Source organism: Engystomops pustulosus, chromosome 6, assembly GCF_040894005.1.
Source record: "Engystomops pustulosus chromosome 6, aEngPut4.maternal, whole genome shotgun sequence".
In the NCBI taxonomy this organism is placed as follows: domain Eukaryota; kingdom Metazoa; phylum Chordata; class Amphibia; order Anura; family Leptodactylidae; genus Engystomops; species Engystomops pustulosus.
In genome coordinates, this window is record NC_092416.1 from 4,345,419 (window position 1) to 4,357,448 (window position 12,030).

Below are 12,030 nucleotides of genomic sequence, written 5' to 3' on the forward strand. Positions count from 1 at the left end.
TCCTGGTGTCCTGTGGCACATCCCAGCCTTGTGTCCTGGTGTCCTGTAGCACATCCCAGCCTTGTGTCCTGGTGTCCTGTAGCACATCCCAGCCTTGTGTCCTGTAGCACATCCCAGCCTTGTGTCCTGGTGTCCTGTAGCACATCCCAGCCTTGTGTCCTGGTGTCCTGTAGCACATCCCAGCCTTATGTCCCTGGTGTCCTGTAGCACATCCCAGCCTTGTGTCCTGGTGTCCTGTAGCACATCCCAGCCTTGCGTCCCTGGTGTCCTGTAGCACATCCCAGCCTTGTGTCCTGGTGTCCTGTAGCACATCTCAGCCTTGTGCCCCTGGTGTCCTGTAGCACCTCCCAGCCTTGTGTCCTGGTGTCCTGTAGCACATCCCAGCCTTGTGTCCTGGTGTCCTGTAGCACATCCCAGCCTTGTGTCCTGGTGTCCTGTAGCACATCCCAGCCTTGTGTCCTGGTGTCCTGTAGCACATCCCAGCCTTGTGTCCCTGGTGTCCTGTAGCACATCCCAGCCTTGTGTCCTGGTGTCCTGTAGCACATCTCAGCCTTGTGTCCTGGTGTCCTGTAGCACATCCCAGCCTTGTGTCCCTGGTGTCCTGTAGCACCTCCCAGCCTTGTGTCCTGGTGTCCTGTAGCACATCTCAGCCTTGTGTCCCTGGTGTCCTGTAGCACCTTCCAGCCTTGTGTCCTGGTGTCCTGTAGCACATCCCAGCCTTGTGTCCTGGTGTCCTGTAGCACATCCCAGCCTTGTGTCCTGGTGTCCTGTAGCACATCCCAGCCTTGTGTCCCTGGTGTTCTGTAGCACATCCCAGCCTTGTGTCCTGGTGTCCTGTAGCACATCCCAGCCTTGTGTCCTGGTGTCCTGTAGCACATCCCAGCCTTGTGTCCCTGGTGTCCTGTAGCACATCTCAGCCTTGTGTCCCTGGTGTCCTGTAGCACATCCCAGCCTTATGTCCCTGGTGTCCTGTAGCACATCCCAGCCTTGTGTCCTGGTGTCCTGTATCACATCCCAGCCTTGTGTCCTGGTGTCCTGTATCACATCCCAGCCTTGTGTCCCTGGTGTCCTGTAGCACATCTCAGCCTTGTGTCCTGGTGTCCTGTAGCACCTCCCAGCCTTGTGTCCTGGTGTCCTGTAGCACATCCCAGCCTTATGTCCCTGGTGTCCTGTATCACATCCCAGCCTTGTGTCCTGGTGTCCTGTATCACATCCCAGCCTTGTGTCCTGGTGTCCTGTATCACATCCCAGCCTTGTGTCCCTGGTGTCCTGTAGCACATCTCAGCCTTGTGTCCTGGTGTCCTGTAGCACATCCCAGCCTTATGTCCCTGGTGTCCTGTAGCACATCCCAGCCTTGTGTCCTGGTGTCCTGTAGCACATCCCAGCCTTGTGTCCTGGTGTCCTGTAGCACATCCCAGCCTTGTGTCCCTGGTGTTCTGTAGCACATCCCAGCCTTGTGTCCTGGTGTCCTGTAGCACATCCCAGCCTTGTGTCCTGGTGTCCTGTAGCACATCCCAGCCTTGTGTCCTGGTGTCCTGTAGCACATCCCAGCCTTGTGTCCCTGGTGTCCTGTAGCACATCTCAGCCTTGTGTCCCTGGTGTCCTGTAGCACATCCCAGCCTTGTGTCCCTGGTGTCCTGTAGCACATCCCAGCCTTGTGTCCTGGTGTCCTGTAATACATCCCAGCCTTGTGTCCTGGTGTCCTGTAGCACATCCCAGCCTTTTGTCCTGGTGTCCTGTAGCACATCCCAGCCTTGTGTCCTGGTGTCCTGTGGCACATCCCAGCCTTGTGTCCTGGTGTCCTGTAGCACATCCCAGCCTTGTGTCCTGGTGTCCTGTAGCACATCCCAGCCTTGTGTCCTGGTGTCCTGTAGCACATCCCAGCCTTGTGTCCTGGTGTCCTGTAGCACATCCCAGCCCTGTGTCCTGGTGTCCTGTAGCACATCCCAGCCTTGTGTCCTGGTGTCCTGTAGCACATCCCAGCCTTGTGTCCTGTAGCACATCCCAGCCTTGTGTCCTGGTGTCCTGTAGCACATCCCAGCCTTGTGTCCTGGTGTCCTGTAGCACATCCCAGCCTTGTGTCCTGGTGTCCTGTAGCACATCCCAGCCTTGTGTCCTGGTGTCCTGTAGCACATCCCAGCCTTGTGTCCTGTAGCACATCCCAGCCTTGTGTCCTGGTGTCCTGTAGCACATCCCAGCCTTGTGTCCTGGTGTCCTGTGGCACATCCCAGCCTTGTGTCCTGGTGTCCTGTAGCACATCCCAGCCTTGTGTCCTGGTGTCCTGTAGCACATCCCAGCCTTGTGTCCTGGTGTCCTGTAGCACATCCCAGCCTTGTGTCCCTGGTGTCCTGTAGCACATCCCAGCCCTGTGTCCTGGTGTCCTGTAGCACATCCCAGCCTTGTGTCCTGTAGCACATCCCAGCCTTGTGTCCTGTAGCACATCCCAGCCTTGTGTCCTGTAGCACATCCCAGCCTTGTGTCCTGGTGTCCTGTAGCACATCCCAGCCTTGTGTCCTGGTGTCCTGTAGCACATCCCAGCCTTGTGTCCTGGTGTCCTGTAGCACATCCCAGCCTTGTGTCCTGGTGTCCTGTAGCACATCCCAGCCTTGTGTCCTGGTGTCCTGTAGCACATCCCAGCCTTGTGTCCTGTAGCACATCCCAGCTTTGTGTCCTGGTGTCCTGTAGCACATCCCAGCCTTGTGTCCTGGTGTCCTGTAGCACATCCCAGCCTTGTGTCCTGGTGTCCTGTAGCACATCCCAGCCTTGTGTCCTGGTGTCCTGTAGCACATCCCAGCCTTGTGTCCTGGTGTCCTGTGGCACATCCCAGCCTTGTGTCCCTGGTGTCCTGTAGCACATCTCAGCCTTGTGTCCTGGTGTCCTGTAGCACATCCCAGCCTTGTGTCCCTGGTGTCCTGTAGCACCTCCCAGCCTTGTGTCCTGGTGTCCTGTAGCACATCTCAGCCTTGTGTCCCTGGTGTCCTGTAGCACCTTCCAGCCTTGTGTCCTGGTGTCCTGTAGCACATCCCAGCCTTGTGTCCTGGTGTCCTGTAGCACATCCCAGCCTTGTGTCCTGGTGTCCTGTAGCACATCCCAGCCTTGTGTCCCTGGTGTCCTGTAGCACATCCCAGCCTTGTGTCCTGGTGTCCTGTAGCACCTCCCAGCCTTGTGTCCCTGGTGTCCTGTAGCACATCTCAGCCTTGTGTCCTGGTGTCCTGTAGCACATCCCAGCCTTGTGTCCCTGGTGTCCTGTAGCACCTCCCAGCCTTGTGTCCTGGTGTCCTGTAGCACATCTCAGCCTTGTGTCCCTGGTGTCCTGTAGCACCTTCCAGCCTTGTGTCCTGGTGTCCTGTAGCACATCCCAGCCTTGTGTCCTGGTGTCCTGTAGCACATCCCAGCCTTGTGTCCTGGTGTCCTGTAGCACATCCCAGCCTTGTGTCCCTGGTGTTCTGTAGCACATCCCAGCCTTGTGTCCTGGTGTCCTGTAGCACATCCCAGCCTTGTGTCCTGGTGTCCTGTAGCACATCCCAGCCTTGTGTCCTGGTGTCCTGTAGCACATCCCAGCCTTGTGTCCTGGTGTCCTGTAGCACATCCCAGCCTTGTGTCCCTGGTGTCCTGTAGCACATCTCAGCCTTGTGTCCCTGGTGTCCTGTAGCACATCCCAGCCTTATGTCCCTGGTGTCCTGTAGCACATCCCAGCCTTGTGTCCTGGTGTCCTGTATCACATCCCAGCCTTGTGTCCTGGTGTCCTGTATCACATCCCAGCCTTGTGTCCTGGTGTCCTGTAGCACATCTCAGCCTTGTGTCCTGGTGTCCTGTAGCACCTCCCAGCCTTGTGTCCTGGTGTCCTGTAGCACATCCCAGCCTTATGTCCCTGGTGTCCTGTATCACATCCCAGCCTTGTGTCCTGGTGTCCTGTATCACATCCCAGCCTTGTGTCCTGGTGTCCTGTATCACATCCCAGCCTTGTGTCCCTGGTGTCCTGTAGCACATCTCAGCCTTGTGTCCTGGTGTCCTGTAGCACATCCCAGCCTTATGTCCCTGGTGTCCTGTAGCACATCCCAGCCTTGTGTCCTGGTGTCCTGTAGCACATCCCAGCCTTGTGTCCCTGGTGTTCTGTAGCACATCCCAGCCTTGTGTCCTGGTGTCCTGTAGCACATCCCAGCCTTGTGTCCTGGTGTCCTGTAGCACATCCCAGCCTTGTGTCCTGGTGTCCTGTAGCACATCCCAGCCTTGTGTCCCTGGTGTCCTGTAGCACATCTCAGCCTTGTGTCCCTGGTGTCCTGTAGCACATCCCAGCCTTGTGTCCCTGGTGTCCTGTAGCACATCCCAGCCTTGTGTCCTGGTGTCCTGTAATACATCCCAGCCTTGTGTCCTGGTGTCCTGTAGCACATCCCAGCCTTTTGTCCTGGTGTCCTGTAGCACATCCCAGCCTTGTGTCCTGGTGTCCTGTGGCACATCCCAGCCTTGTGTCCTGGTGTCCTGTAGCACATCCCAGCCTTGTGTCCTGGTGTCCTGTAGCACATCCCAGCCTTGTGTCCTGGTGTCCTGTAGCACATCCCAGCCTTGTGTCCTGGTGTCCTGTAGCACATCCCAGCCCTGTGTCCTGGTGTCCTGTAGCACATCCCAGCCTTGTGTCCTGGTGTCCTGTAGCACATCCCAGCCTTGTGTCCTGTAGCACATCCCAGCCTTGTGTCCTGGTGTCCTGTAGCACATCCCAGCCTTGTGTCCTGGTGTCCTGTAGCACATCCCAGCCTTGTGTCCTGTAGCACATCCCAGCCTTGTGTCCTGGTGTCCTGTAGCACATCCCAGCCTTGTGTCCTGGTGTCCTGTGGCACATCCCAGCCTTGTGTCCTGGTGTCCTGTAGCACATCCCAGCCTTGTGTCCTGGTGTCCTGTAGCACATCCCAGCCTTGTGTCCTGGTGTCCTGTAGCACATCCCAGCCTTGTGTCCCTGGTGTCCTGTAGCACATCCCAGCCCTGTGTCCTGGTGTCCTGTAGCACATCCCAGCCTTGTGTCCCTGGTGTCCTGTAGCACATCCCATCCTTATGTCCTGGTGTCCTGTAGCACATCCCAGCCTTGTGTCCTGGTGTCCTGTAGCACATCCCAGCCTTGTGTCCTGGTGTCCTGTAGCACATCCCAGCCTTGTGTCCTGGTGTCCTGTAGCACATCCCAGCCTTGTGTCCTGGTGTCCTGTAGCACATCCCAGCCTTGTGTCCTGGTGTCCTGTAGCACATCCCAGCCTTGTGTCCTGGTGTCCTGTAGCACATCCCAGCCTTGTGTCCCTGGTGTCCTGTAGCACATCCCAGCCTTGTGTCCTGGTGTCCTGTAGCACATCTCAGCCTTGTGTCCCTGGTGTCCTGTAGCACATCCCAGCCTTGTGTCCTGGTGTCCTGTAATACATCCCAGCCTCATGCCCTGGTGTCCTGTAGCACATCCCAGCCTTGTGTCCTGGTGTCCTGTAGCACATCCCAGCCTTGTGTCCTGTAGCACATCCCAGCCTTGTGTCCTGTAGCACATCCCAGCCTTGTGTCCTGGTGTCCTGTAGCACATCCCAGCCTTGTGTCCTGGTGTCCTGTAGCACATCCCAGCCTTGTGTCCTGGTGTCCTGTAGCACATCCCAGCCTTGTGTCCTGTAGCACATCCCAGCCTTGTGTCCTGGTGTCCTGTAGCACATCCCAGCCTTGTGTCCTGGTGTCCTGTAGCACATCCCAGCCTTGTGTCCTGGTGTCCTGTAGCACATCCCAGCCTTGTGTCCTGTAGCACATCCCAGCTTTGTGTCCTGGTGTCCTGTAGCACATCCCAGCCTTGTGTCCTGGTGTCCTGTAGCACATCCCAGCCTTGTGTCCTGGTGTCCTGTAGCACATCCCAGCCTTGTGTCCTGGTGTCCTGTAGCACATCCCAGCCTTGTGTCCTGGTGTCCTGTAGCACATCCCAGCCTTGTGTCCTGGTGTCCTGTGGCACATCCCAGCCTTGTGTCCTGGTGTCCTGTAGCACATCCCAGCCTTGTGTCCTGGTGTCCTGTAGCACATCCCAGCCTTGTGTCCTGGTGTCCTGTAGCACATCCCAGCCTTGTGTCCCTGGTGTCCTGTAGCACATCCCAGCCTTGTGTCCTGGTGTCCTGTAGCACATCCCAGCCTTGTGTCCTGGTGTCCTGTAGCACATCCCAGCCTTGTGTCCTGGTGTCCTGTAGCACATCCCAGCCTTGTGTCCTGGTGTCCTGTAGCACATCCCAGCCTTGTGTCCTGGTGTCCTGTAGCACATCCCAGCCTTGTGTCCTGGTGTCCTGTATCACATCCCAGCCTTGTGTCCTGGTGTCCTGTAGCACATCCCAGCCTTGTGTCCTGGTGTCCTGTAGCACATCCCAGCCTTGTGTCCTGTAGCACATCCCAGCCTTGTGTCCTGGTGTCCTGTAGCACATCCCAGCCCTGTGTCCTGGTGTCCTGTAGCACATCCCAGCCTTGTGTCCTGGTGTCCTGTAGCACCTCCCAGCCTTGTGTCCTGGTGTCCTGTAGCACATCCCAGCCTTATGTCCCTGGTGTCCTGTAGCACATCCCAGCCTTGTGTCCTGGTGTCCTGTAGCACATCCCAGCCTTGTGTCCTGGTGTCCTGTAGCACCTCCCAGCCTTGTGTCCTGGTGTCCTGTAGCACATCCCAGCCTTGTGTCCTGGTGTCCTGTAGCACATCCCAGCCTTGTGTCCTGGTGTCCTGGTCTTTATCGTTGGCCATGGTGAGGAGGTTGGTCTGGACTTTGTGTCTATCACCGCTGACGTGTAGTTACGGACCTCCTCCTCCTGACTGTACATTATACAGTAGAATATTATATAGATCTCCCTCGCCATGTAATTCCTGTAAGAAGCTCTGTCCTGCAGGTTCTCGTGACCCGTGATCAGCGTCTTCCCCCCCTCTCACCAGGGCTGCAGTATGAGACGCAGTCTAGCGCCTTCTCTACCCTCATCTCCTCCAGTGATGTCTCCATCTCCATAAGTCCCTTAAGGAATCTCCATGGGAAGAGGGAGATGCAGCTGCAGGATCTCTCTGTCTGCGAGAGGTTGGCTGAGGCTTCTGATTGGATGAGCACAGAACTATCCAACCAATCAGCAGTGACGGAGAGTTAGAAAATGCAAAATTACTAGAAAGTTCTCAAAAATAAGAAATAAGACAGAACATGATGATATCATCTGCAGAGACCTCAGAGGGACACTACAGCGATGCCGTTTATTGAGCGCAAACCCCTCCCCCAACCCAAATTTTTGAATTACAGATTTGTCAGGTTGTCAGGATTAGCTAGTGCCAGGCGGGGCAGGATCAGCCTCTTCAGCGCAGTCATGGGCGGCTTTCCTACAACTTATTCCATTGCCATGATTTGCACCGGTGGTGGCAGGACAAGCGCTGAGAGTGGCACAACCTTCATAGGAAATAGGGGATGGGGAGTCTGAAAGGACAAAACATACAAATAATCTGTATATAGTGCGCTCCTCCTAGTGGTGGTGTATAATGTGTATGTAGTGATCTCCTAGTGGTGGTGTATAATCTGTATATAGTGAGCTCCCCCTAGTGGTGGTGTATAATGTGTATGTAGTGATCTCCTCCTAGTGGTGGTGTATAATGTGTATGTAGTGATCTCCCCCTAGTGGTGGTGTATAATGTGTATGTAGTGATCTCCCCCTAGTGGTGGTGTATAATGTGTATGTAGTGAGCTCCTCCTAGTGGTGGTGTATAATGTGTATGTAGTGAGCTCCTCCTAGTGGTGGTGTATAATCTGTATATAGTGATCTCCTCCTAGTGGTGGTGTATAATCTGTATGTAGTGATCTCCCCCTAGTGGTGGTGTATAATGTGTATGTAGTGATCTCCCCCTAGTGGCGGTGTATAATGTGTATGTAGTGATCTCCCCCTAGTGGTAATGTATAATGTGTATGTAGTGATCTCCCCCTAGTGGTGGTGTATAATCTGTATGTAGTGATCTCCTCCTAGTGGTGGTGTATAATGTGTATGTAGTGATCTCCCCCTAGTGGTAATGTATAATGTGTATGTAGTGATCTCCCCCTAGTGGTGGTGTATAATCTGTATGTAGTGATCTCCTCCTAGTGGCGGTGTATAATGTGTATGTAGTGATCTCCCCCTAGTGGTAATGTATAATGTGTATGTAGTGATCTCCCCCTAGTGGTGGTGTATAATCTGTATGTAGTGATCTCCTCCTAGTGGTGGTGTATAATGTGTATGTAGTGATCTCCTCCTAGTGGTGGTGTATAATGTGTATGTAGTGATCTCCCCCTAGTGGTGGTGTATAATCTGTATGTAGTGATCTCCTCCTAGTGGCGGTGTATAATGTGTATGTAGTGATCTCCCCCTAGTGGTGGTGTATAATCTGTATGTAGTGATCTCCCCCTAGTGGTGGTGTATAATCTGTATGTAGTGATCTCCTCCTAGTGGTGGTGTATAATCTGTATGTAGTGAGCTCCCCCTAGTGGTGGTGTATAATCTGTATGTAGTGATCTCCTCCTAGTGGTGGTGTATAATCTGTATGTAGTGAGCTCCCCCTAGTGGTGGTGTATAATCTGTATGTAGTGATCTCCTCCTAGTGGTGGTGTATAATGTGTATGTAGTGATCTCCACCTAGTGGTGGTGTATAATCTGTATGTAGTGATCTCCTCCTAGTGGTGGTGTATAATGTGTATGTAGTGATCTCCTCCTAGTGGTGGTGTATAATGTGTATGTAGTGATCTCCCCCTAGTGGTGGTGTATAATCTGTATGTAGTGATCTCCTCCTAGTGGCGGTGTATAATGTGTATGTAGTGATCTCCCCCTAGTGGTGGTGTATAATCTGTATGTAGTGATCTCCCCCTAGTGGTGGTGTATAATCTGTATGTAGTGATCTCCTCCTAGTGGTGGTGTATAATCTGTATGTAGTGAGCTCCCCCTAGTGGTGGTGTATAATCTGTATGTAGTGATCTCCTCCTAGTGGTGGTGTATAATCTGTATGTAGTGAGCTCCTCCTAGTGGTGGAGTATAATCTGTATGTAGTGATCTCCTCCTAGTGGTGGTGTATAATGTGTATGTAGTGATCTCCCCCTAGTGGTGGTGTATAATGTGTATGTAGTGATCTCCCCCTAGTGGTGGTGTATAATGTGTATGTAGTGATCTCCCCCTAGTGGTGGTGTATAATATGTATGTAGTGATCTCCCCCTAGTGGTGGTGTATAATCTGTATGTAGTGATCTTCCCCTAGTGGTGGTGTATAATGTGTATGTAGTGATCTCCCCCTAGTGGTGGTCTATAATGTGTATGTAGTGATCTCCCCCTAGTGGTGGTGTATAATCTGTATGTAGTGATCTCCCCCTAGTGGTGGTGTATAATGTGTATGTAGTGATCTCCCCCTAGTGGTGGTGTATAATGTGTATGTAGTGATCTCCTCCTAGTGGTGGTGTATAATGTGTATGTAGTGATCTCCTCCTAGTGGTGGTGTATAATCTGTATGTAGTGATCTCCCCCTAGTGGTTGTGTATAATGTGTATGTAGTGATCTCCTCCTAGTGGTGGTGTATAATCTGTATGTAGTGATCTCCCCCTAGTGGTGGTGTATAATCTGTATGTAGTGAGCTCCCCCTAGTGGTGGTGTATAATCTGTATGTAGTGATCTCCCCCTAGTGGTGGTGTATAATCTGTATGTAGTGATCTCCCCCTAGTGGTGGTGTATAATGTGTATGTAGTGAGCTCCTCCTAGTGGTGGTGTATAATGTGTATGTAGTGAGCTCCTCCTAGTGGTAGTGTATAATGTGTATGTAGTGATCTCCCCCTAGTGGTGGTGTATAATCTGTATGTAGTGATCTCCCCCTAGTGGTGGTGTATAATCTGTATGTAGTGAGCTCCCCCTAGTGGTGGTATATAATCTGTATGTAGTGATCTCCTCCTAGTGGTGGTGTATAATCTGTATGTAGTGATCTCCCCCTAGTGGTGGTGTATAATGTGTATGTAGTGATCTCCTCCTAGTGGTGGTGTATAATCTGTATGTGGTGATCTCCCCCTAGAGGTGGTGTATAATCTGTATGTAGTGATCTCCCCCTAGTGGTGGTGTATAATGTGTATGTAGTGATCTCCTCCTAGTGGTGGTGTATAATCTGTATGTGGTGATCTCCCCCTAGAGGTGGTGTATAATCTGTATGTAGTGATCTCCCCCTAGTGGTGGTGTATAATGTGTATGTAGTGATCTCCTCCTAGTGGTGGAGTATAATGTGTATGTAGTGATCTCCCCCTAGTGGTGGTGTATAATCTGTATGTAGTGATCTCCCCCTAGTGGTGGTGTATAATCTGTATGTAGTGAGCTCCCCCTAGTGGTGGTGTATAATCTGTATGTAGTGAGCTCCCCCTAGTGGTGGTGTATAATCTTTATGTAGTGATCTCATCCTAGTGGTGGTGTATAATGTGTATGTATTGATCTCCTCCTAGTGGTGGTGTATAATCTGTATGTAGTGATCTCCTCCTAGTGGTGGTGTATAATCTGTATGTAGTGAGCTCCCCCTAGTGGTGGTGTATAATCTGTATGCAGTGATCTCCCCCTAGTGGTGGTGTATAATCTGTATGTAGTGAGCTCCCCCTAGTGGTGGTGTATAATCTGTATGTAGTGAGCTCCCCCTAGTGGTGGTGTATAATCTGTATGTAGTGATCTCCTCCTAGTGGTGGTGTATAATCTGTATGTAGTGATCTCCCCCTAGTGGTGGTGTATAATCTGTATGTAGTGATCTCCCCCTAGGGGTGGTGTATAATGTGTATGTAGTGAGCTCCCCCTAGAGGTGGTGTATAATCTGTATGTAGTGATCTCCCCCTAGTGGTGGTGTATAATCTGTATGTAGTGATCTCCTCCTAGTGGTGGTGTATAATGTGTATGTAGTGATCTCCCCCTAGTGGTGGTGTATTATCTGTATGTAGTTATCTTCTCCTAGTGGTGGTGTATAATCTGTATGTAGTGATCTCCCCCTAGTGGTGGTGTATAATCTGTATGTAGTGATCTCCCCCTAGTGGTGGTGTATTATCTGTATGTAGTTATCTTCTCCTAGTGGTGGTGTATAATCTGTATGTAGTGATCTCCCCCTAGTGGTGGTGTATAATCTGTATGTAGTGATCTCCCCCTAGTGGTGGTGTATAATCTGTATGTAGTGATCTCCTCCTAGTGGTGGTGTATAATCTGTATGCAGTGATCTCCCCCTAGTGGTGGTGTATAATCTGTATGTAGTGAGCTCCTCTTAGTGGTGGTGTATAATGTGTATGTAGTGAGCTCCCCCTAGTGGAGGTGTATAATCTGTATGTAGTGAGCTCCCCCTAGTGGTGGTGTATAATGTGTATGTAGTGATCTCCCCCTAGTGGTGGTGTATAATATGTATGTAGTGATCTCCTCCTAGTGGTGGTGTATAATCTGTATGTAGTGAGCTCCCCCTAGTGGTGGTGTATAATCTGTATGTAGTGAGCTCCCCCTAGTGGTGGTGTATAATCTGTATGTAGTGATCTCCCCCTAGTGGTGGTGTATAATCTGTATGTAGTGATCTCTTCCTAGTGGTGGTGTATAATCTGTATGTAGTGATCCCCCCCTAGTGGTGATGTATAATGTGTATGTAGTGATCTCCTCCTAGTGGTGGTGTATAATGTGTATGTAGTGATCTCCTCCTAGTGGTGGTGTATAATCTGTATGTAGTGATCTCCTCCTAGTGGTGGTGTATAATCTGTATGCAGTGATCTCCTCCTAGTGGTGTATAATCTATATGTAGTGATCTCTCCCTAGTGGTGGTGTATAATCTGTATGTAGTGATCCCCCCCTAGTGGTGATGTATAATGTGTATGTAGTGATCTCCCCCTAGTGGTGGTGTATAATGTGTATGTAGTGATCTCCTCCTAGTGGTGGTGTATAATGTGTATGTAGTGATCTCCTCCTAGTGGTGGTGTATAATGTGTATGTAGTGATCTCCTCCTAGTGGTGGTGTATAATGTGTATGTAGTGATCTCCTCCTAGTGGTGGTGTATAATGTGTATGTAGTGATCTC

At 51.7% G+C, this 12,030-nt stretch overlaps 1 protein-coding gene across 1 annotated transcript in view; it reads right to left on the reverse strand.

Moving 5' to 3' along the window:
* Positions 1–7,167: 7,167 nt before the first annotated feature.
* LOC140065284 (phospholipase A2 inhibitor NAI-like) overlaps positions 7,168–12,030 on the reverse strand; it is a 29,502-nt gene continuing 24,639 nt past the window's right edge. The window contains exon 5 of the mRNA XM_072112880.1: positions 7,168–7,433. Coding sequence (XP_071968981.1) covers positions 7,282–7,433 — 152 coding nt within the window. The 3' untranslated portion in view covers positions 7,168–7,281. The remainder of the gene's footprint in view (positions 7,434–12,030) is intronic.